Source organism: Sus scrofa, chromosome 16 (genome assembly GCF_054392235.1).
Source record: "Sus scrofa isolate SSC_HxYL_T2T_F1_AM1 chromosome 16, Sscrofa_HxYL_maternal_Yorkshire_Landrace_v2.0, whole genome shotgun sequence".
Classification (NCBI taxonomy): Eukaryota; Metazoa; Chordata; class Mammalia; order Artiodactyla; family Suidae; genus Sus; species Sus scrofa.
In genome coordinates, this window is record NC_139398.1 from 37839492 (window position 1) to 37865973 (window position 26482).

The 26482-nt window shown below is 41.0% G+C and overlaps 1 protein-coding gene across 1 annotated transcript in view; it reads left to right on the forward strand.

The window, feature by feature from the left end:
* The window catches only part of C7 (complement C7), a gene marked incomplete at its 5' end in the record, with an annotated part of 56285 nt that extends 34733 nt beyond the window's left edge, over nucleotides 1-21552 (forward strand). The window contains 6 exon segments of the mRNA NM_214282.1: nucleotides 1930-2017; nucleotides 5216-5348; nucleotides 12424-12615; nucleotides 17096-17186; nucleotides 19780-19964; nucleotides 21371-21552. Of these exon segments, the coding sequence (NP_999447.1) occupies nucleotides 1930-2017; nucleotides 5216-5348; nucleotides 12424-12615; nucleotides 17096-17186; nucleotides 19780-19964; nucleotides 21371-21552 (871 nt within the window).
* Between the last annotated feature and the right edge of the window lie 4930 nt (nucleotides 21553-26482).

A 26482-nucleotide genomic window follows, 5' to 3' on the forward strand; every position in this document is an offset into this window, starting at 1 on the left:
AAGTTTTTCTACAAACAAAAGGCAGGCAGAGGACATGGTTGGGGTGGAGGAGGGAGGGCCAGAGGGTCCTGCTCCATTTCATTAGCACTGGGGTCAGTTGAAGGAGAGAGGCCTGTTATGGCCAACTTGAACTTGGGCACTTCAGGTTTTCCTGATGCAAGTGTTACAGGAGGAGGCTGGGGAACTGGGAGGCAGTCTGGCTCAGTGGATGTGAGCAGCAGCTTGGCATCAAGTAGATCTGCCACCTACTTGCTCCATAACCTTGGGCAAGTTCCTTGCCCCTTTTTTAAACCTAGGATAATAATAGCAGATGCATTAGAAAGGGTATTGTCAGAATTAAATGAAGTTAATGTAGGGTGATTAGTATGGTGCCTGGCACAACAATAGCTATCTTACTTTTCAGATATACCACTTCCGCTTATTTGTTTATTTTGGACTAAGAATGAAGCACACATTTGAAATGGCTCACATCACCGCTGATTAGCCCAGTTTTCTGATACCAACTTCCCACTTGCCAGGGTCTTGCAAAAGCTATCTTCAAACATGCTTAAATTGCTGAATCATACCCCTGGGTCAGAATTCTTAACCAACACTCCACTGTTTTAAACTGTCTTTATTAACCTTTTCTGATCAGGGGTCAGCAAACATTCTGGTAAGATAATTTGAGTAAAAGGAGGATGTAAGAGGCTTGGGTGTCTGGTATTAGCATAGGGAGGTGAGATGCCTTAGTCCCAGGTTGTGGGTGCCTCGTAACCCAATGATAACTGGTATCTCTTGGGCTGAGGGAGTTGGCGAGCACGTGAAATTGTGGTAGGAGGAGAATGCTGGCTTTAGGACACAGACCCCTAGGAAGATGAGGGTCTCTGAGGAGGCCTCTGCCTGAGTGGGCGTATATCCCCTGCCTTTGTACACCAAGCTGGACAGACAGGAGCATGCTAAGGAAGGCACTGAGAGAATTCTCACTCTTCTTGGTGCTCAGAGGAGAGGCTCCATCCTCATCCTCTTAGTACAAAAAGGGAAATTAGGCTTCATTCTTCACATGTCTGAGTTTCTGCGTTCTTTTCACACGTCTGAATTTCTGAAACTCAGACGTGTGAAGAAGGAAGCATACTGGTGTGGCAGGAATATAAAGGAGGTGATGCTCCCAGACTGTTGGTAATGCTTCCCTCAGGTTTCTTGTTTCTGGAGTGGAGGTAGTACCAGTGGTAGCGACTGAGGCCACTGCTGAACACGACTGTTTGATGACGGACGTCACTGTTATCATTTTGAGTACTGCGAGCTCCCTTCAAGACTGCCTGGTGAGAGGTAGATAGAGCGGGATTTGAGGAGCCTAACTGCCTGGATGTGAAGCCAGCCCTGGTATTTTTTTACTCTATAACCTTACACAAGTTACTTGAACTTTCTGAGCCTTTCTCCACAGAGCAGATAGGGGAATTGAGCTGATGTGCATTTGTAGAACACCTGCCGTGGTGCCTAGCACATAGTGAGTGCTCAGTCAAAAGTCATTATTTTGTGTTGCCTCTCTTGCAGGATCACAGACTCAAATCACCTCATTTTCAATACAAAATCCATTTTGTGTTAAAGGTAGTTGAGACCCAAACAATAGGAGAAAAATAGGTGTGAGACAGGTGACCTCTAGAAATCACAGAAATTGTCTAAAGACTTTTATTTCTTTTCCTTTTCTTTCCCTTTGTTTTCTGTACTACTGATCTAGTAGTTATCTTTTGGAAACCTGAGTTTACGTTTGTGTTTTCTATCAGAGGATATGATCAGATATTTGGTTCTGAAAATGACAAAAATATTGCCTCTATGTATTTACATGAATGGAGTCCCTTCAGATGCAAATGAAAAATTCACTGTGATGTAGACATTTATTAAACTATGGAAATCCATCATATTAATGATATTTTGTTTCCTTTTTCTTTTCAGGTTGCTTGAACCACATTGTTTCCCTTTGTCTTTGGTTCCAACAGAATTCTGTCCATCACCTCCTGCCTTGAAAGATGGATTTGTTCAAGTTAGTTATGAAAGATATATTTTTTCCTTTACACATACTCTTTGCTCCAAGTTCTAGCTCTCTACTGATGTCATAATCTATTTCTTCTTTCCACGATGAAACAGTGCTAAACATGTTTTATGTGTGCATTTTAGTTTTAGTGGTGAGGGTTTTTGTTTGTGACTTTTCTTCTTTGGCCCAAAGTGATTAGAATTCTCTAGAGGGCAGTAACCCCCTGTGGTAAGGGAAATCAATATTACCACCCAATGAATTAGAAATATAATTATGACAGAGGTCTGCTAAACATTTCCACTCTAAACATGAAAATAGGAATCTATAACCAAGTTTTTCAGCATAGAGAACTTTCCCCACTGAAAGGAATCTTTTTAAATTTTCCATGAAAAGGGGGTTGGGGTGAAGCATTAGATTCATTCCAGGAGCCAGTAAAACATTTAGCCAGTGTCTGGTGAGATATGGGTCCTTGTGCTTTGAGCAATTTTCTTGTTCAGGAAGGAACACAAATCATCTGCCACTTGTCATTCTGGGAGAATTTCCTGGCTTTGGGGCCACAGTAACTCATGCTTTTCTCTTTCCTTGTTGTGATGAGACTTTTGGCTCCAAACTCCAGGTAGACCCTTGAACATACACTCCCTGAGTATTTGCTGAAGTTTCCCCAAATGTAGGTACTGTTGGGAAGAGTTGTGTGTGTGTGTATATGTATATGTGTGTGTTGGTATGTGTGTGTATGTGTGTATGCATGTGTGTTTGGGTGTATATGATGTGTGTGTGTATGTGTATTGTAATGTAGGTACTGTTGGGAAGAGTTGTGTGTGTGTGTATATGTATATGTGTGTGTTGGTATGTGTGTGTATGTGTGTATGCATGTGTGTTTGGGTGTATATGTGTGTGTGTATGTGTATTGTAATGTAGGTACTGTTGGGAAGAGTTGTGTGTGTGTGTATATGTATATGTGTGTGTTGGTATGTGTGTGTATGTGTGTATGCATGTGTGTTTGGGTGTATATGTGTGTGTATGTGTATTGTGTTTGTGTGTGTGTATGTGTTATGCGTATGTGTATTGGTATGTATGTGTATGTATTTTTGTGTATGTGTGTCTACATGTGTGTTGGCATGTATTTGTGTGTATGTCTGTTTGTGTGTATGTGTATATGCATGTGTTTGTGTGTGTGTAGAGAAAGAGAGATTATGCTAGTATCTCTAGCATAGAGAACTTTCCCTATTTCCCTGCTAGAGTGCTAGCATCTCTAACACTTATATTGTCCCACTATAGTCACTATAATCCATGAAGTTTCTGAGGAACATGCTTGTAGAATGAGGCCAAGCAAACTCATGTGCTTCAGCAAACATGAAGCTGCTGTCTTAAACTCCCGTGCACGTGTGTCCTGTAAGGAGCTGGGGGATGAAAGTACTGTCCCGTGGACTGGCTACTTCACAGGCACCCAGGAAACTTAACCATATAGATCCCTGCTTGCCGCTTGCTCTCCGCCTTTTCTCATTTTATAGGTTTAGGGTAGAGCTTCAGAGTCTTTTTTTTCCCTTTTTTTAAAATTGCTGCTCCAGGTTTAGACACTGGTGAGTTAGACTTTGCCACTTAGAAGTCCCTTCTTCAATACCAACTTGGGCCCTCTGTTTCCTACCAGCTCCCCTGCTGGAGCCAAACTGGGCCAGGGGGAGCAAGACTCTGAGGAGAAGGCATCACAGAATTGTATTCTAATGCCTGCAGCAGAGCCGATCCAGCTTCAAGCCTTCTCCCAGCCTGATTTTCCCCATCGTTTTCTTGGGTAGCAGGGAACTAGAAGGATAAGGAACAAAGAGAGACCAAAAATGAGCATAATTTCCCCTCAAGGCTCAGACTTCAAATTCTTCCTTTCTTCACCATGAAACCTCTCCTCCTGGGGCTCTACACTAATGACATGTCCTTGAATCTGACCCAGGTCCAGCAGCACTCCCCTTCCAGGATGGGGCTGGAGAGGGACAGTGGTGGGCAAAAATCAATATTATATTTCCCCTAAAAGTCATCAGTGAGGAATCTAAACTTTCATGAGCATGTTGATAGGATTTGAAATTTCTACTGGTTCAAACTGGCATTTTTTTGGATAGTGTTGCCAATGGACAGCCCATAACACCTTACTATGAAGAGTTGATTGACAAGGTCATTTCCAAAATCTGACAATAGGCTTTGCTGACAGTATAAGAGAAGTTACTTGGGCAGTGTCCGCTAAATTATTTTATTTTATTTTATTTTATTTTATTTTATTTTATTTTATTTTATTTTATTTTATTTTGTCTTTTTAGGGATGCACCCACGGCATATGGAGGTTTCTAGACTAGGGGTTGAATCAGAGCTATAGCTGCCAGCCTATGCCACAGCCATAGCCACAGTGGATCCAAGCTGTGTCTGCGACCTACACCACAGCAACACCTGATCCTTAACCCACTGAGCAAGGCCAGGTGTTGAACCTGCATCTGCATGGATACTAGTCAGATTCGTTCCTGCTGAGCCACGATGGGAACTCCGCACTAAATAATTTTAGTAAAATATTCAGCATAGAGCTTGGTTTTAGGAGAGCAATCAATAAATTATAGTACAGTAGCATTCATAGCTTTATTTCAATTAATGGTGGTGCCAGGATTGTTGGCTTGGACTCTACAGGGAAAAATGATTTACAGATAGTTTTCAGAATGATTTATTTGAATATAGGTTGCCTGATGATTAAAGAAGTCATAATTTATAGGTCAAATATCTCTAAAGAAACATTTTATTAATGCAAAATAGATATACTCTTCCTTTATCCATTTTATTTTATTTTATTTTATTTTCCCACTGTACAGCAAGGGGGTCAGGTTATCCTTAGATGTATACATTGCAATTACAGTTTTTCCCCCACCGTTTCTTCTGTTGCAACATGAGTATCTAGACATAGTTCTCAATGCAGGATTCAGCAGGATCTCCTTGTAAATCTGTTCTAAGTTGTGTCTGATAAGCCCAAGCTCCCGACCCCTCCCACTCCCTCTCCCTCCCATCAGGCAGCCACAAGTCTCTTCTCCAAGTCCATGATTTTCTTTTCTGAGGAGATGTTCATTTGTGCTGGATATTAGATTCCAGTTATAAGTGATATCATATGGTATTTGTCTTTGTCTTTCTGGCTCACTTCACTCAGTATGAGATTCTCTATATCCATTTTTTATTTCTGTTTAGAATGAAGAGACCACATTTCCTGTTGGGAAAAACATAGTGTACAGTTGCAATGAAGGATACTCTCTTGTTGGAGACCCTGTTGCCAGATGTGGAGAAGATTTACAGTGGACTGTTGGGAAAATGCATTGTCAGAGTGAGTGGTCTTGGTTATAGTGTATAATTTAAGATGAAAGAATAATGTGGAAGGGAATGAATCTGCACAAATGACCATTTTCTCTATGTCCATGTCTTGATCTCCTTTTCCTGAAAGGTATGATCTTGTCCAAGTTTCAGAAGTGCCTTGAAAAAACCCTCAATTTTCTCTAGTCAATAGTGTTCCTGGTAGGTGAGGCATGTTTTATTGCAATTTTAAAATTTTGGGTGCAAGTTAGAATAGACCAGGGAGCTCAGTTCTGGCTAAGACCAACAAGACATTTTTGTTTTCTTTTGGGTCACACGCGGGGCCTGTGGAAGTTCCCGGACTAGGATGAACCTGCACTACAGCAGCACCTGAGCCACTGCAGTGATAACACCAGATCCTTAACCTTCTGTGCCACTAGGGAACTCCAGTATATTGTTTATTTTTATTTATTTATTTTTGTTAGAGTATAGTTGATTTACAATATTGCGTTAGTTTGAGGTATACAGCAAAATGATTCAGTTATATATATCTATATATAAGTAATTTAATATTGTTTTTCAGGTTATAGATATCTGTGTGTGTGTATAAGGATATATGTGTGTGTATAAGGATATATACATATACATCTTTTTTCAGATCCTTTTCCCTTGTAGGTTATTACAAAATATGGAGTATATTTCCCTATGCTATAAGGAGATCCTTTTTGGTTATCTATTTTATATATAATAGCATGTATATGTTAATCCAAAACTCCTAATTTATCTTTCCCCACCTTTCCCCTTTGGAAACCATAAGTTTATTTTCTACTCGTGTGGGTCTATTTATGTTTTGTATATAAGTTCATTTGTATCATTTTTTTTTTTTTTAGATTCCACATATCCGCGATATTATATGGTATTTGTTTTTCTCTGGCTTATTTTACCTAGTATGGTTATCTCTAGGTCCCATCCATGTTGCTGAGGATAGCATTATTTTATTCTTTTTTATCAGCTGAGCAAAATGAATATATAATGAAATATTGTATACACACACACATACACATACACCCACCACATCTTTATCCATTCATCAGTTGATGGACATTTAGGTTGCTTCCATGGCTTGGCTATTGTAAACAGTTCTGCTATGAACATTGGGGTAAATATATCCTTTTGAGTTAGAGTTTTTTCTGGATATACGTCCCAGAATGGGATTGCAGGATTATATGGTAACTCTATTTGTATTTGTTTCAGGAATCTCATACTGTTCTCTATAGTGGTTGCATCAATTTACAACTCACCAAGAGTGTAGGAAGTTTCCTTTTTCTCCCCACCTCTTCGGCATTTATTATTATAGACTTTTTGATGAGGATCATTATAATCAGAGAAAGATGATACCTCATTGTAGTCTTGATTTACATTTCTCTAATAATCATTGATGTTGAATATTTGTTGATTTTTTTTTTTCATGTGCATGTTGGCCATCTGTATGTCCTCTTTGGAGAAATGTCTAAATACTTAGGTCCTCTGCTCATTTTTATTTATTTATTTATGGTTTTTTTTTGGGGGGGGGCATATGGAGGTTCCCAGGCTTGGAGTCCAATCAGAGCTGTAGCCACTGGCTTACACCACAGCCACATCAGTGAGGGATCTGAGCCGCGTCTTTGACCCACGCTGCAGCTCATGGCAATGCTGGATCCTTAATCCACTGAGCAAGGCCAGGGATTCAACCTGAGTCCTCATGGATGCTAGCCAGGTTCATTAACCACTGAGCCACTATGGGAACTCCCCTATACTCATTTTTATTTTATTTTATTTTATTTTTAATTTTTTTGTCTTTTTGCTTTTTCTAGGGCCGCTCTTGCGGCATATGGAGGTTCACAGGCTAGGGGTCCAATCGGAGCTGTAGCCACCAGCCTACGCCAGAGTCACAGCAACGCAGGATCCGAGCCGCATCTGCAACCTACACCACAGCTCACAGCAATGCTAGATCCTTAGCCCACTGAGCAAGGCCAGGGATCGAACCCTTAATCCACTGAACCATGACGGGAACTCCCCTCTGCTCATTTTTAAATTGAGGTTTTTTTTTTTATTATTATTGGACTATATGAGCTGATTGTATATTTGGAAATTAACCCCTGTGGGTCTCATAATTTGAAAAATTTTCTCCCATTCTGTAGCTTTTCTTTTCGTCTTGTTTATGATTTCCTTTGCTGTGGAAAAGCTTTTAAGTTAAATTGGGTCCCAGTTGTTTATTGTTATTTTTATTTCCATTACTCTAGGAGACAGACCCGAAAAGATATTTCTGTGATTTATGTCAAAGAGTGTCCTGCCTATGTTTTCCTCTAGGAGTTTTATAGTATTTACTTTTACATTTAAGTCTTCAATCTATTTTGAGTTTATTTTTTGGGTGGTGCTAGAGAATGTTCTAATTTCATTCTTTTACAGGTAGTAGTGAAGTAGAATGTAGAGGGGTGCAGCACATTCTTTAAAGTTCAATTACTAAGGATTTACCACAATCTACTTCCTTAAATGCTTGGATTCTATTCTCTTCAGACGTAGGCATCCAAGCAAGTGCTTCTGCATTTCGTCCCACCCTGACACTATTCCATCTCAGGTGTATGGCAGTGCAAGATTGTTTAGCAGATGGACATACAGAGCTACAGGGATTTGTTTTTCCTAGAGTGGTTGGTCTGTGATGTGAGGAGGGTCCTAGTGCACACATGTACATTTTTTTTTCTCTTGGGTACATACCTATTAGTGAAATTTCTGAGTCGTCAAGTACACACACACGCATTTATTTATTTATTTAGCTTTTTTTTTTTTTTTTTTTTTTTTTTTTTTTTTTTTTAGGGCCACACTCACAGCATATGGAGGTTCCCAGGCTAGGGGTCCAATTGGAGCTACCGCTGCCGGCCTATGCCACAAGTGCAGCAATGCCAGATCCAAGCCGTGTCTGCGACCTACACCACAGCTCACGGCAACGCCAGATTCCTGACCCGTTGAGTGAAACCAGGGATCAAACCCACAACCTCATGGTTACCAGTTGGATTCACGTCTGCGGGGCCACGATGGGAACTCCTATACACACATTTAGATTTGATAGATGCTACCAGTCTTCCAAGTGGTTGTACCAATTTACAGTCTTACCAGGAGCTCGGAAGTCAATATTGCTCTGTATCCTCACCTACAATTGATATCATCTATCTTTAAAAATTTTAGCTATCTTGGTGAGTGTGTAGCTCTCTTTTATTTTTATTTTATTTTTTTCAGGATGAAAGAATATTGTTTTTATTTTTTCCATTTTTTGTACTTTATTTATTTATTTATTATTGTTATTTCCCCCAACACACTTTTTTCCCCCCCCACTTTACAGCATGGGGACCTAGTTACATATACATGTATACATAATTTTTTCTCCCATTGTCTCTTTTACTTTTTATTTTATTTTATTTTTTGTCTTTTTTTTTTTTTTTTCCTTGGGCCGCTCCCGCGGCATATGGAGGTTCCCAGGCTAGGGGGCGAATCAGAGCTGTAGCCACCGGCCTACGCCAGAGCCACAGCAACATGGGATCCGAGCCGCGTCTGCAACCTACACCACAGCTCACGGCAACGCCAGATCCTTTAACCCACTGAGGAAGGGCAGGGACCGAACCCGCAACCTCATGGTTCCTAGTCGGATTCGTTAACCACTGCGCCACGACGGGAACTCCTCTTTTACTTTTTAATTTGTATTTTAAAATTTGTATTTCTTCGGATGACTAATGACGTTAAGCTTGTGTTCATATATTTCATGACCATTTGTGTGTATATATATATGTATATGTATGTGTATACACACACATATACCACACACACATTCACATATTTTATATATATATATATGTATATATATACACTCATATATATGTGTTTGGAGTAGTCATCCAATCTTCTGGGCATTTTTTTTTCTGTCTGTTTGTCTTTCTCTTATTGACTTGTAAGACCCTCCTCTTGTTCTGTCTCTGTCTGTCTCTGTCTCTCTGCCCTGGAGTCCTTGAGAAGAAATTGCTGAAATAGAATATAAATATTTCCCATCTAGGAGTAATAAAGCCAAAAGTTGGTTCTTTGAAAAGATTAATAAGATAGTTCTGCTTGAAGAGCATCTTTTCTTTTATTATGAATCTCTTAGTGAAAAATTGTTCCAGTCTTTGTTCATCTAAAATGTTCTTATTTTTATCTTTACTTTTGAAGGACAGTTTTACTAGGAAAGCAATTCTAGGTTAACAGTTATTTTCTTTAAATCCTTTAAAGATTTTATTATATTGCCTTCTGACTTCATTGTTTTCTAGTGAGAAGTCAACTTGCAGGTTTATGTTTCTCCTTCAGAAATCATATTTTTTTTTCTGTCTGGCTGCTTTTAAGAATTTTTTTTTTCCAGAAGCAACTCTATTCTGAGATGTGATTTTCTATGTCTTTATCCTGGTTGATATTAAAAGCACTCTTTTTTTTTTTTTTTTTTGTCTTTTTGCCCTTTTCTAGGGCCGCTCCCGCGGCATATGGAGGTTCCCAGGCTAGGGGGTCCAATCGGAGCTGTAGCCACCGGCCTACACCAGAGCCACAGCAATGCAGGATCCAAGCCAAGCCTGCAACCTACACCACAGCTCACGGCAACGCCGGATCCTTAATCTGCTGAGCAAGGCCAGGGATCGAACCCACAACCTCATGGTTCCTAGTCGGATTCGTTAACCACTGCACCACGATGGAAACTCCTAAAAGCACTCTTGAACCTATGCTTTAATGTCTTTTGTCAATTTTAGAAAATTCTTGACCTTTGTTCTCAAATAATGCTTTGTGTCACTCTTGCTCACCTCTCCTCATGAGACACAAACAATAAATTTTTTAGAATGTATATGCATATACATACATATATATCTTTCTTTGTTTTACATCATTTTTTTGTTTCATTCTGAATATTTTCTATTGGTTTGTCTTCCAGCTTATTTAATTCTCTGTACAGTTGTATATAATATGCTTTCAATAATTCTACTGAGTTCTTAATTTCATTTTCCAATTCTAGATATTCCATTTGTCTACTTTTCTATACTTTCTAATTCTCTGTTGAAATTCTCCACTTTGATTAATATGCTGGGGAAAATTAAATGGCATAGTTATTTCAAGGTCCGTGTCTGTTAACCCCATTAGCTGGATCTGCTGTAGGTCTATTTATTTCATTTTTCCTTCTTTTTTTCCCCTTTTTTTTGCCACCCTGCAGCATATGGAGTTCCTGTTGAACTCCAGTTGTGACCGCAGTTGTGACCTACACCACAGCTTCGGCAGTGCTTAATGCACACAGCCTAACGCACACAGCTTAACGCACCACAGCTTAATGCACTGGACCTGGCTGGGAATTGAACCTGTGTCCCAGTGCTCCGGAGATGCTGCTGATCCCATTGGTCCACAGTGGGAGCTACTGTAGCTCTGTTTCTATTGCTAGATTAGTTTTGATTGAATGTCAGATTTTATATGTTAAAAAATTAAAGAAATAAGTTGAGACTTTGGATGATATCTTCCTCTAGAAAAGATTTAGTTTTTTTCTGGCAAGAACGAGGCTGGTTTATATCCAGTTTACCTTTATGCTAAGCTGTAGCCATTAAGGATTCCATGAAAAGTATGGAATTTCTTCTGAGGCTCCTTGTGTAACAGAACTGGACTCTAATTTTCTATGAGACTGCTAAAAATTCTTCTCAGCTATTCAGCTTCTAAGCTGCAAGTTTTTCCTGAGTTTAGCAGCCTTTCATTCAGCACATATTTTTTTTTAGCACATAAATTTTTTAAAAAATTTTCTTAAATTTAAAAATACCTCACTGGAGTTCCTGTCATGGTTCAGAGGAAACGAATCTGACTAGCAACTACGAGGACGCAGGTTGGATCCCTGGCCTTACTCAGTGGGTTAAGGATCCAGCGTTCCTTGAGCTGTGGTGTAGGTTGCAGACCCTGTGACTGTGGCATTGGCCAGTGGCTACAGCTCCAATTCAGCCCCTAGCTTGAGAACTTCCATATGCCACAGGGGCGACCCTAAAAACGCAAAAAACAAAAAACCTCAAGGGCAAAGGCATTACCAAATATTGTAATCACTACCTTAGACTTCCCTTCTTTTGGAGTCTTGGATTTTCAAACTTCCACTGCTCTGGTTGTTCTTTGATGCTCTCATAAATATTTTTTCTTTTACTTCTGTACAGCCTTTCTATTTGTCTTGGTGGGAGTGAGATTGTGAAACCAGCAAATGTGTCATGGCCAGAAATAAACAAATCTGATGCTATCAGCTTTTTGAAGGCAGAATATGTGAACAGTATCCCTACCAGCACACAGCATGCTTGGCAAAATATAAGCACTCAATAAATGCTGACTTTGAATGAGTGAATGGATTTTCCAACAAAAATGGTGCTGAAATAGAGCAGTACTTTGTAGAATATTGTCCAAAGTTCACTAGAGAGATTGGCAAGATTATTTTTTTTTATTGTGACTTCTAACTTTCTTTCCATAACTATACATCTTTCTCATTTTCCTCCTTGTTTTTTCAGGAAGATTTGAGCTAGTGAATGTAATGGAGTAAGAAAAAATAGAAATGGGAAACCAAAGATTTAATACTTTTATGGTCACAAGGTTAATGGTGGTTTGTTAGAAATTTCAGATAGTAAAATATCTAATTGGATATATGCTAATGATATGCAAATGAACACTGCTCTTGGGAAAATTCTAGTGGGACTTCACCCGACAAGAGACAAAAGTGGCAGCTGTGGAAAGTCTGCTGGACTTTAGGCAAGCTGACAGCAGGCTGGACTTTAGGACCCCATAAGCTTCTTCATTTTAAGTTGTCACATTGCTTTGAGGGCAGGAGGGAGAGGGTGGGAACTGCTTTGGTCTTCAGTCATTCCTGTCATTGCATGCCAGGCAAGGTGGGGCATGTCTTTTCAGGGCACCCTAAGAATGAAATCACCTCTTCCTCCTTATCCTCTAATTTGGAAAAAGCAGGACAGGTATATCAGCACCATTCAGGCTGTCATTTTTTTTAAAAGATGACTTAGGAAAGCAATGACCCTTGTATTTTTCCTCTCTTTTCTCTTTAGAAATTGCCTGTGTTCTACCTACACTGATGCGTGGCTTACAGAGTCATCCCCAGAAGCCTTTCTACACAGTTGGCGAGAAGGTGACCTTTTCCTGTTCAAGCGGCATGTCCTTAGAAGGTCCATCGACATTTCTCTGTGGATCCAGCCTCAAGTGGAGCCCTGAGATGAAAAATGTCCAGTGTGTGCGAAAAGGTGAGTGGCTTCTGGGTCTGTCCAAGGACACCTGCACTCAGGGAGTGAAAGTCCCTGTGGCAGTTCTTCAACGCACTGAGCCTCCATAATGGAGTCATTCTCACATCCCTGCCCCCCCTCAGCCCCACCGGGAGAAGGAGGTCAGTTCATAGACTGGGTGGGTAATAGACTGTTTTCACATGGCAGATAGACTCACAGAATTCAAGGAAAGGCAAGAATAGCTTGGTGATTCTGAAATTTTAACTTAAATCCTTCGTATCAAAGGTTAGCTTTATATCTTTTAAGGTGCCAAGAAAATAAAGAAATTCTAAAAGCTGATTTCTGGTTTCCTTCTGATATTTTATTCTTTTAATTTCTTTTTTATTTTTCATTTTTAAAAGTTTTACTGGAGTAGAGTTGATTTACAATGTTGTGATACTTCCTGCTGCACAATAAGTGATTCAGTTATACATATTCTCCTGATTTTTTAAAATGTCGTTTTTAAGAGGTAAGGAGTTGAGATCACAATTTATATAAAATTCTATATATTTAATTTCTGGGCTCTCAGAGTTTATTAATATTACTGAAACTGAAAATTTACTTTATTTTATTTTATTTTGCTTTTTTAGGGCCACATCCACGGCATGTGGAAGTTCCCGGCTAGGGGTAGAATCGGAGCTACAGCTGCAGGCCTACACCACGGCCACAGCAATGCCAGATCCCTCACCCACTAAGCAAGGCCAGGGATAGAACCCACATCCTCATGGATACTAGTTGGATTTGTTTGCACTGAGCCATGACGGGAACTCCGAAGTTGAAAATTTAAAAGCATTTACACTTAACACTGAAAAGCAGAAGTTACTGAAGGAAAAATATTGGGATTTTCGAAGTTGTTCTTAATAGTAGAAGTCCAAATATTTAGCATTTTGAATACATGGCAAATTAAAATGGTCTTTAGAGAAGCTAAGACAGGGAATTCCTGTTGTGGCTTGGTGGTAACGAACTTGACTAGTATCCATGAAGACTCGAGTTTGGTCCCTGGCCTTTCTCAGTGGGTTAAGGATCTGGGGTTGCTGTGAGCCATGGCGTAGGTCGCAGATACATCTCAGATCCAGTGTTGCTGTGGCTGTGGTGTGGACGGCAACTATAGTTCCGATTGGACCCCTAGCTTGGGACCTTCCATATGCCAAGGGTGCGGCCATAACAAGCAAAAAAAAAAAAGAAGCTAAGGCAGAAATATTTAGAAATATTTAGAAAGCTGAACTATTGCTTGAGATGGATTTGTTTTCAAAATACATATTTCTTCTTTGTTTACATTTTTAAAATAAATAGGAAACATTATATCTGTAACAATTAAGAACAGGAAAGAATAAAATTACATTTGCATTCTATTTTATATAGTATCCTGATTTCTTGAGTATATATTTTTTAACTCAATGCTGAAACTTGTCTTCTATGGTGTAGATAAAGCAGTAGATTCCACGAGTGAGAACACTGAGTGCATTAGAGGTTTACAACTGAAAGAGAGCAGGCTGCATGGAGGGTTCTGTGACTGATGGGAGATCTAGGCTTAAACAGACTCTAGAGGACAATGGGAGGGCAGCAGGTCCAGCGGAATGCTCGCCATGCTGGTGCCTATGTGCTCTGTAGCCGTTGAAGGCCCACAGCCAGACAACTGTCTTGTTTTCTGCATGCACTGAAGCATAACCGTGAGTTTATTTGGGATAAAGTAATGGACCGCTTACCAATAATGCTAAAATTAAAGAGAACAATGTACAGTTGATGAGGTCTCTCTTTTTTTCCAAATGAGCTTATCTATTTGTTTTTTTAAAATGTCTTTTTCAGACACTTTGTAGCACAATTTGGCATGAATTTTCTCCCACTCAGTAGCAAATTCTGTTAAGGTTTTAATTGAGGATGTTTCTCAGACCTGTGTGTTTTTCTGAAGTTGTGGATAATGATAATAACTGCCCTTAAAATTAGCCTACAGTGAACAAAAAATTCCCCATTCGTCAGCCTCCAGAGTTTTAAAATATCTACTGTATAAGTATCTAGTCTTTTTTTTTTTAAATTGTGGTAATATATACACAACATACAATTCATCATTTTAACCGTCTTAAAAAGTGCAGTTCAGTGGCCTTAAGTATATTTACATTATTGTACAAGAATTACTACCATCCATCTCCAGAATGTTTCCATCTCCCAAACTGAGACCCATTAAACAGGAGTTCCCATTGTGGCTCAGTGGGTTGAGAGCTCGACAGTGTCTGTGAGGATGCGGGTTTGATCCTTGGCATTGATCAGCGTGTTAAGGATCTGGTGTTGTCACGAGCTATGATGCAGGTTGCAGATGTAGCTTGGATCTGGTGTTGCTGTAACTGTGACCACTGAAGCTCCGATTTGACCCATAGCCTGGGAACTTCCACATGCCTCAGGTGTGGCCATAAAAAGAAAAGAAAAAAAAAAAAAAAAAAAGGGAACTCATTAAACACTAGCCCCTCATATGTCCCCACCCCCATCAGTATTTAGTCTTTATGTGAAGATAATTGATTTTAAAATATTAAAGGTACATACTGTAGGTGGGTCCTAAGAGTGTGTTTATTTGGTTAATTAAGCTATGATGATGATAAAGCTACATTCTTTTTAAAGGCAAATGTATTTGGTCTAGATAATTCTACAAGTGATTTTTCACAAAGAAGTGATAATAATTTTGAGAATATACTTAAAATGCTAAAATTCCATCTTTACAAATGATTAGCAAATTAATAAAAATGCAGAGCTAATTCACATGGCTTAGTCAGTGAACTTTAGTTTTGGTACATTTAGGTCAGACTTTCTCAACCCCAGCACTATTGGAGTTTGGGGCCTGGTAATTCTTTGTTGTGGGAGCCTGTCCTGTGCGTTACAAGGTGTTTCATGGAATCTCTGATCTCTACTGATTAGATATAGTAGCATCCCACAGAGGTGACAACCGAAAATGTCTGTGTCTATACATATTGCCACATGTCACTTGGGGAGCAAAATTGCCCTTAGATAGAAAGTACTTTAAAGTATTTTATTTTGGAATCATTTTAGATTTCAGAAAAGCTGCAAATATAGTTTCCATATACCCTTTACCTATCTTCCCATAATATTAACGCATGACATACCCTGACATAATTTAGTTGGTTAGAACCAAGACATTAATATTAATTAATACAGTTTTACTGACTAAACTACATCTCTATTCCTATATCACCAGTTTTTCCTCAGATGTTCTTTTTTATGGTCTAGGATCTAACTTAGGATACTACCTTGTATGTGTGATAATTCCATTTTAAAGAAAAATGTTTAAAGACGAAATACTTGCTACAGACATTGCTGGACAAGGCAGGACCTTGCTACTCTTTTTACCCTTTTAACTTTTTACCCTTCTTTGCTTGTGAGATTTTCCAAAACTCTTAAGTTTTCCAGAGTGAAGAAGTATTCCAGACTTTGTGCTTCTCATAAAAACATGCTCTTCAGTTGAACAACTTTTATAGCTACATCCAACAGGTAACTAGTTTTATGATGCACAAGTACAGCCACTGAATTCCACTGTAATGAAGTTGACACAAGGTGGAAATAGCAGGGTGGTATAGACTCTTCTCATTGTAGTCAGGCATAGCCGAGGCCATGGCAAATCGTGCTCTTGTAAGCTAGACCAAGGTGTTCTCCTGTCAAATTTGGAATGATGGTTGGCTTTCCATCAGTTTGTAAAAAACATAAAATAATGGAAAGGATTTTATTAATGTAAATCACCGACAGACATTTACTCACTGTCGAGGGGACACCACTTGGTAACTTACATGTAAGAGGTTGCTATAGATGTCCTTGAGTTACTGAGAGTTCTCCACACATGTAGGCTAAGGTATGGTGCTGCTTTCTCTCTTGTTATAGGCACAGTGGGCAAAATGCAGTCCAAGCAACAATCAGTTTTTAAATCCTAACTTCTTGATGAAAGGGAGCCTACTCTATTGGCCTTAGGATCAGACAAAAGTGGACTTAAATCCTGGCTTAGCCAATTTGTTAACTAGCATGAATTCTTAGGTGTTCCTAGGAATGCTCTATTCTTTTGTTTTGTTTTAGGGCTGTACCAGCGGCAAATGGAGGTTCCCAGGCTAGGGGTCGAATTGGAGCTGTAGCCACCAGCCTACACCACAGCCATGGCCACGACAGATTCGGGGCACATCTGCGACCTACACCACAGCTCAGGGCAATGCTGGATCCTTAACCCATTGAGTGAGGCCAGGGATCGAACCCTCATCCTCATGGATGCTAGTGGCGTTCGTTAACCAGTGAGCCAAGACAGGAACTTCAGGAATGCTCTATTCTTGTAAAATGTTTTATAGCTTTTTTTTAAAATTGTAATACTTTCACTGAGAACATTACAGAGCCCAATTCAACAACTAAAACAATACCTTGTTTTCTATGAAGAAGCTCTTCTTCTAATGATTGCATCTCTGTTACCCTTTTCTTTTAGAGGCCCCTTTGGCAAAGAAAGTGCCTGAATGTCAGCTCTGGGAGAAACTGCAGAATTCAAAATGTGTTTGTAAAATGCCCTATGAATGCGGGTAAGTGCTGTCTTTGTTCACTTCTCTCTGTTTTATTTTATTCAAAATAAATAGGATAATTCCTTAGAGGCTAGTCTCTGATAGATCGAAGGTGTTACTTTCCCAGGGTTAAAGGTCTTTGTGCTTCAATCTGGTCCATTTGCTGCCTGATTTTTGCCTAGGTCACCATTGGTGGGTAAGCATTGTTCTAATCTGGTTAGTGAGAAAGGCTGAGCACCTGCTTGCACACTGTTTGTCTGCTATATAAAATGCGGCAAAATGACAAAACTCATCTGAAGATTTAGAGCTTGAGGAGATTAGGGCTGAAATTCCCTTAAAACATAAACTCTTAAAGCAATACCAACAGAGAAAAAAGCCGCTGCTTTTCTGATTCTTGAAATGTCCTTTTCTAGATTTGCATTATAAGGACACCATCCAACTTGAAATCACTCCATTGCAGAAGGATATCTGAAGTAGTTACTAAATGTCTGAGACAGATGGCACCTTACAGAGGATGGGAGGAGGTATCTTGGTGGGACCAATTATGGAAATGTGGGCAGAGTAAAGAAAACTGCAAGCCATAGGGTGGTACTCCTGGACTGGCAGCAGCTAGGGTGTGTGGTACATCCGTGACTAAGCTGGAAGTTGTGAGAGAGGAGCATTTACAAAAGCCTGAAGATGGAGAGAGCAAGTTGAGAAGGAGCTGAGTCTCTCATTTTTAGGGACCCAGAGATCCCCAGGAGTGAGCCAGGAGAATAAACACCCCCACTCACTCTCATCTCTTCAACCAATCTCCTGCCACAGCCCCCCATTGATCAAACATCCCTGAAACTAGAGGACAAGGAAGTCTACTAATGGGATCCATATGTACCTGTTTCCCAGGCAGGGTGCAGAAGAGAGGAGGGTGAATCTGGGGAGGTAAATGTGAGATATCCAGTGGCCATCTTTAATGTCAGGAAACAAAGCACAAATTTATTGCTCAATTAAGTGGCTTTCAATTAGTATGGTCATCAAAACAGATATTTACCTCCTTGAACACTTACATTGGGTAACGATGACCATGGTGGTATCTTTTAAGAAGTAGCTTTTCGGGAGTTCCCTTTCAGTGAAGCAGGTTACGGATCTAGTGTTGTCACTGCAGCAGCCTGGGTTGCTGCTATGGCACAGGTTTGACCGCTGGCCTGGGAACTTACACAATCGAGACACAGGCAAAAAGTAAAAACAGAACAACAAAAACGAAGTAACTTCTTTTTTTTTTTTTTTTTTTTTTTTTTTTCTTTTTGCCATTTCTTGAGCTGCTCCCGTGGCATATGGAGGTTCCCAGGCTAGGGGTCCAATCGGAGCTGTAGCCACCGGCCTACGCCAGAGCCACAGCAGTGTGGGATCCGAGCTGAGTCTGTGACCTGCACCACAGCTCACAACAATGCCGGATCCTTCACCCACTGAGCAAGGCCAGGGACCGAACCCGCAACCTCATGGTTCCTAGTCGGACTCGTTAACCACTGAGCCACAACGGGAACTTCAAGAGGTAACTTCTTATGTGAAGGAGAACATACAACTAAATAGTATAATTGGAAATGATCAGCCCAGAATATTCTGACTGTGCTGTTATTCTTTATTAAACATTGTTTATTTTGATTCACTTTCATCCTCTTTACAACTTCTTAAATTCATTTAGTTTATCTGCAGCCTCTTGTGTATAGACATGGTAAGAGGTTTCATGTCAGGTACTGATCACAAGGTAGGTGGCCTTGTAAGCTCTCTACTCTTTAGGCTGTTCTAAGTACTTCGATTTAAAGGTTAAATAAACAGGTAAAATAGAGATACAGTGATTTGTTTCTGTTACATAAATGTCCAAGTAAATTTAGCTCTTGGTCAGAGAAGAAAACATTCCAGTTAAATATATGTAAGTGAATGTGGAGTCTGTCTACTATTCAAAAATGCCCTGTTGTCTAAGGTTTCACTATAGTAATGACTTCCTTACCCATCAGTATTAACAAATGTGGTTGTTTTTATTACTGACATTTCAAATAATCAGCACTATTTTAGCATCAATGCATAAGAAAAAAGTAACACATTTTATGCAAATATTTTCAGACTACTTTGTAAACATAGATACTCTAAAAATAGCATTGAAAAATAGAGTTCCTCTTCCTTGGAGGATTCAACTGTGGAAAATTTTATTATATTATATTATGGGCTCCTGGACTGGGAGGAACCACTTTTTTCTGCAGTCAAAGGTCCCTTTTGACTGCAGTCCCTCTGAGTGTTTGATCTTTGCTGATTTTCTGTCACCTTCTTTCTTGTCAATCCACCAGCCGTTGCTAGCAGATGTTGCCTTCTCTTCTGATTTGCTGCATGCTATCTGTTTTAGGTGAAACTAAATCGACACTAGATATCTAAGCTGTGAGCAAATGAAGAGCAAAATATGTTCATTTTGAAGCTGGGAGGGCAATGGGCCCTAGTAATGAAGGGCATTTGAGCTCCTCTTCCATCTTTTGGCTGTGGGTGATTATATGAGGCACTGCTCTCAGAGCCTCACCTTTCACTTCTGGTTCTCAGCTTTGAAGAATGAAAATCTTGTAAATAAAGTAGTTTTAAAAACATGTTTCAGATCTTCCTTAGACGTGTGCGCTCGAGATGAGAGAAGCAAAAGGATCCTGCGACTGACAGTTTGCAAGATGCATGTTCTCCAATGTCAGGGTAGAAATTACACTCTTTCTGTTGGGGAGACCTGTACTCTGCCTGGCTCCGCTGAGAAAGCTTGCGGTGCATGTCCACTCTGGGAGAAATGTGATGGTAAGGCGCACTGGATCTTTGTAACTATAAAAATGCTAAAGTTACAGTAAAGTTTTCAAAAATGTGGTTTTCTAGCATAGCAGCATATCAAAACAGATCCTGGGGATAGCAAAGAATCACACTGGTCTGAGTATGAACTGCCCTCCCCGACTTCCTTCCCTGGGGAGGGGTTGGATCAAGAACCTTCTCTGATGGTCTGAGTGTCCTCCCAAACAACATGTTCCACCTACATGATTTTTGCTCTGTCCTTGTAGAATCTATATTACATAATCATTAAAAAAAAAAAGGCCGCACAAAAATAACATTTTTTAAAAGAGCAAAATTTATATCACATCCTTAACAGGAAATATCACTAGCCATACATATTAGGTAACTATACAAATACATACAATGAGACAAAATAAGACGGGAGAGTCTAGCCAGATGCTGCTCAAAACTTGAGTGAGGGGGTGATGCTTCTTTGTGATAAAGGGTGTTTAGCAAGCGTGAGGGGCACTTACCAAGCTGATACTTTCTCCTGGAAATAATCAGAGGATGTGAACAGGATAGAAAAGGAGGTCCTACTTTCTCAAGCTGTTGATTCCATGCTTGCTGGTGCTGTGTCCAGGAAGTACTTACAGTGATCATGACAACCAGTTTTCTTTAAGGGAGAAAAACTGGGTCGCCGGAGCCAAGTTACCGCCCTCTGTTTTCCCATCTGTAAATTTGGGAGCCTGACTGAGCTATAAGGTTTCTATCTGAGATGCTTCTCAGGTCCTCCCCCTCCTGAGTGGTACCCGCCCCCGGCCCTTTCTCCTCACTCCTGTCCCTCTGCAGCAGAGATGATGACATAGTAACTCCGGCCAATTCTGGGTAACTTTCCGTTTGGCAGTCACCTTGGTCAGCGGGCCGACTTGGTTACCCTCCTTCTAGGGACACGTAATTGATATTCCAGCCTCGCACCTTCAGCTCAAACATCTCTTTCCTCCTTTCTGGTTCGTCTTTACAAGGGTGGGGGTGGGAGTGGGGTGGGGAGACCTGAGACCGTTTGCGTTTCAGGCCCTCTCACTCAAAGCTTCTGTTTAAGCCTCGCAGCCGGGCTCTTGGCTGAGGTCTCCGCATTTGGTCTGGGCGTTGAGGGATCACTTCGGGTTTTCGGGGACAGCACGTGGAGGACAGAACTGCCGCAGGGAAGAGCGGGTCCAACCGATAGAAAGCCTGACACCATCCTCAAAGCGTCCTCGTTTTGGGTGGAGCTTCCTTTCCCGGTCCTGCTGCTTTTCCTGGGGGTCCAGAAGCGGGGGTCGTAGATTGCATCGAGCGAGGCAGGAGCTCTCCAGTCACCGCCTCATGACTTTGGACGTGGTGCACCTTGCATCCCCCACCTCCACCACGTACCATCAAGCCTCTCTCGCTTCTTTTTCCAGCCCAAAGCAGCAAATGTGTCTGCAGAGCCGCCTCGGAGTGCGAGGAAGCGGGGTTCCGCGTCTGCGTGGAGGTGAACGGCAGGGAGCAGACGATGACCGAGTGTGAGGCCGGCGTCCTGAGATGCCTAGGACTGAGCATCACTGTCACCAGCATCAGGCCCTGCGCGCCCGAAGCCCCGTAGCAACCCCGGCGCGCACAACCTGCCACGTAGACAGCTTCTCAGCACACAGGCCTCTTCTTTCTCCTCCCACTCATGTCCACTTCTCCCAGTCCCCTGCGTAAACGCAAACCCCTCGTTCTCCCAAATCTAGATCCAGATTCTCTCTTTCTCCTCTCTTTTTTTTATTTTTTATTTTTTTCATTCGTACATTTTTTCTCTTGCAATCAGAAAAATATAGTCTTTAAAAAAAACCCCAGTAACATTACACTTTGGTTGCACTCAGTTCGTAGAGGACAGACACCCAGGCTGCATTCTTTCTTCTCTTTTTAAATGTCAGTCAGGATGAAAGATATTCATGAACCTTTGCAGGAGCTAATTGTGTATTCTTGGAAAATCGCTAACTCTTCTGGATGTTGATTTTTTTTTTTTTATCTGAAAATTAGAGGATTAGATTTGAGAAATTCGAATGCGCGATTCGGCCTTTCGGCCTATAACTCCGCCCATGGGCGGGAGCGCATTCTGCAAAGAGCCTAGAGAAACAGAAAGATGACAGGGGCCGGCTTCCCTCGAGTGAAACCGAGTACAGCAAAGGGGACCGTCAATGGAGAAAGACAGACACGATTTTTCCACATCAAGTAGTAATCTCACACTTCAACCTGTGACTCAAGCACCATACCATGGGATCCCTAATTTTACCAGAAGGTTGAATCACCCACTGTCAGAACGGAATTCGTCCAGCTGTGGTCAAGGCGGGTGCCTTCTACCTTCTCCCCTGAGAACAAACGGAATTCAGGCTTTTCCCTGGGGCTTTTCTTTAGTATGTGCCAAACACCAGACCTGCAATTTGCCCCCCTCCACCCCTCTTCTTTTGTAGGAAGCATCATTCATGCCTGAGCTATTGAATCATTGCATATTTGGGAGAACTAGATTTTTCAGGGGCTCTACAGGTAGATCCGTTTAAAGCATTGGCCTTCTATTTACTCCCTATTCATCTTTCATCAAAACAAAATAGCAGCTGTAGGAGGTGGAATGAGTGGGCTTCAAAGCAATTTGAAATGTGCTTTTATATACAAATAATATCTGTATTTTTCTGATGCTGATAAATACATTTCAAAACAAATTTTGTTCAAATGATAATGATTAAAAAACTCATGAAAGATACTCTCCTTTGGAATTTTAAAATCTGTGATATGTTAATTTTAAAGAATCTTTCCATGAAGAATGGCTAATGTGCTCTTTTTTTATATTTTTCAAATTTTAAAACTACTTTATTGAGGTATGATTGATATGTAAAGAATTGTACACATTTAGTATATACAACTCTCTGAGTTTGGTGATATGTGTGCATCCGAGAAACCAGCTCACCATCAAGGCCATAAACATATCCCAAAGTTTCCTCCTACCCTCATTATTAGTATCATTGTTGTGGTAAGAAAATGTAACAAGATCTTCCCTCTTAGAACGATTTAGGTATATGTTATAGTATTATTAGCTATAGGCACTGTGCTATACAGTGGATCTCTAGAACATATTTGTTTTGCATAAGCGAAACTTGATATCCTTGACATCTATCACTTCCCCATTCTCCCCTGCCCCCAGCCCCTCAAGACCACCATTGCACTCTCTGCTTCCAAAAGTTTGACTGTTTTATTTATTTTGGCTTCCTCTGTGGCATACAGAAGTTCCCCGGCCAGCAGCGACCCAAGCCACAGCAGCGACAGTACTGAATCTTTAACCCACTGAGCCACCAGGGAACTCCTTGACTATTTTAAATACCTCATATAAGTGAGCGCATACAGTATCTTTTTGCATCTGACTTATTTCACTTAACATAATGTCCTTCAGGTCAATCCATTTTGACACAAATGGAAGAATTAGTTTCTTTTGTTAAGGCTGTTGAATAGCATTTCATTGTATGCATATACCGCATTTTCCTTATCCATTCATGTGATGAAGGACACTTAGGTTATTTCCATATCTTGGCTATAGTGAATAATGCTGCAATGAGCATGAGAGCACAAGTATCTCTTGAGATCCTGATTTCAATTATTTTGGATAAATATCTAGAGGTGGGATTGCTTGATTATATGATAGTTCTTTTTTTTTTTTGCTTTTTAGCGCCCCCCCCCCCCCCCCCCCCCCCCCCCCGGCATGTGTAATTTCCCAGGCTAGGGGTAGAATCAGAGCTGCAGTTGCTGGCCTCCACCAAAGCCACAGCAAGACAGGGTCCTAACTGAGGGTCCTTAACCGAGACCTACACCACAGCTCACAGCAAAGCTGGATCCATAAACACTGAGCAAGGCCAGGGATAGAACCTGCATCCTCGTGGATACTAGTTGAGATCATGGCCACCGAGCCACTATGGGAACTTCCTATATGGTAATTCTATGTTTACATTTTTGAGGAACCTCTGTACTGTTTCCCATAATGGCTACCAAAATGTTCCAATCTGAAGTTTTAAGTCCAATTTTTTATATCAAATTGTTCCTTGAGTAAAGATTCAGATGTAATATGTGGAAATTATGTATTAAATTGATTGAAAACAATAGCATTCAAATGATGTTTAATTGAGGCCAACTGCATTTGTTAAAGTTTAGTATGGATAGTAAATTTCTATCCTGGATAGATTTGGAAATGCCAGGCCTAGAGGCAGACTTAGCAACAAGGAGTTGAACAGGTAATCATTTGGGAGGAGATATAACAGCATCCTTCCAAAATTTTCTCCTCTTGTCTTAAGCTATATGGAGTTAAATATCTACTATTTATATACCACCTCCCTCCTTTCCTAACTGATACAGAGTAAATGGTCAGTATTATCAAATGCTGTAAGAGAATGAGATCTGAACAAAAAGAAACTAGCAGATTTGACAACAAAGAGGTTTGAGAAGGAGGTTTCACAGCATTAGTGAAGAAGTAAGGGATGAGTGAATGGTTTTTGGAGAAGGAGGGAACCAGTGAGTGAGGTTGCAGAGATGCTGTCTTGAAACACTAAATTTCATGCCTTTTTTCTTTTCTGAACATACTTGTGCTTGACCTTTCTTCTAGTTAGACAGAGATGTTCCCAATTGTCTATGAAAAAATTAGGATCATGGTAGCAGGACAGCAAGAAGAAAGTAATTTTCACCAAGACTTTAACAATGTTTTGAAACTTCCAAAATAAGTTCTCGACCATCTGAAAAAGAGAAGGCTGGAAAGTTGGGAGGACTGTTTATGCCATGGAAATTGATGCAGTGAGAACAGAGGGAGTGTGAAAATGCCCCCAACTGCCCTTCCCTCTGCCTCAGACCAGGCGAGGGACAGCTGGGTTGGGATCTAGCATTGGAGGAGAAGGCAGACTGTGCTGAAATTAAAATTATCTGGGGAGTTCCCATTGTGGTTCAGTGGTAACAAACCATACTAGTATCCATGAGGACATGGGTTCGATCCCTGGCCTCACTCAGTGGGTTAAGGATGCGTGGTTGCCATGAGCTGTTGTGGAGGTCGAAGACTCAGGCTCAGATCTGGTGTTGCTGTGACAGTGGTGTAGGCTGGCAGCTGTATTTCCAGTTCAACCCCTAGCCTGGGAACTTCCATATGCCACAGGGTGGCCCTTAAAGGACAAAAGAAGAAAAAAAAGTCATTTGGACTTTTCAGGGGCCAGAAAGAGAGGAGGGAATTGGCTGGTGTATTATCCAGCTTCAGGGAGCTCTAAGGGAGACCAACTACATCCCATGGGCCATAACTCACAGTTTCAGGGGACACTGTAGGTCACCTGCACAGAGAAGCTGCTGTGGAATCTCCCTTCACTGCATCTGAGTGTGTCTTCTTGCGACACCCCACACATTTTCTAGTAATTGACCCACAGAAGTGCTGTTTCTTTTTTTTTTTTTTTTTTTTTGTCTTTTGTCTTTTTTTTTTTTTTTTTTGTTGTTGTTGTTGTTGTTGCTATTTCTTGGGCCACTCCTGCGGCATATGGAGGTTCCCAGGCTAGGGGTCCAATCGGAGCTGTAGCCACCGGCCTACGCCAGAGCCACAGCAACGCGGGCTCCGAGCCGCGTCTGCGACCTACACCACAGCTCACGGCAACGCCGGATCCTTAACCCACTGAGCAAGGGGCAGGGACAGAACCCGCAACCTCATGGTTCCTAGTCGGATTCGTTAACCACTGCGCCACGACGGGAACTCCAGAAGTGCTGTTTCTTAATGCCCTGAGACTTGGCGAGCCCTGTATTTACTGCTCAATATGGAAACTCCCTCCCAGCACCAATAGTCAGGGTGCTTGTAATCCCTTTGAAACAGAGGGAAAGTTCTAGTATTTGGGTGGGGGATGTGCAGCAGCAAGCAGCATATCTGACAAATGACCTCTGGAACTGAGTTACCTAGCAACGTGTCAGGTAACTGGCTAATTCGATTGAGGGCGTCCCCTCTCAGCTGGGCAGTCCTGGCTAATCTCAGCTTCATATGGGGTTAAGGAGCCACACAGAGCTCAGGTGTTGAGCAGCTGGTTTACCCCATGTTCTCCCAAACAGCGTATTATATATCTGCACATAACTTGTTAATCACTTTTCTTTTTGATGAAGAGGTGTGTGTGTGTGTGTGTGTGTGTGTGTAGTGTATATATTCATCAATATATTTGGACTGTCCCCTCAGTTTATCATTTGTTCGGTATATTTTTGCTATGCCTACTGAAATTTCTTATACCCTTTCTTCGCTCAAATACTGATTCCCTATAGGCATTTGGATTCTTTGTAAGATGAGCCCAACAGCTGGTGAAGTTGGTCATCATAAACTCGAAGATAAATGAAGATGCCATATACTTTGGGTGTTTAGGTGCATCATGTTTCTTTCTTTCTCTGAGAAGGAAAGGGGGAGGAGAGACAAGAGAAGAGAAATGAAAAGGAGAAGGGATGGGAGGAGAGAGAAAGAGAAAGAGAGAGACGGGGAGAGAGAGAGAGAGTGATTGGAGCATTCT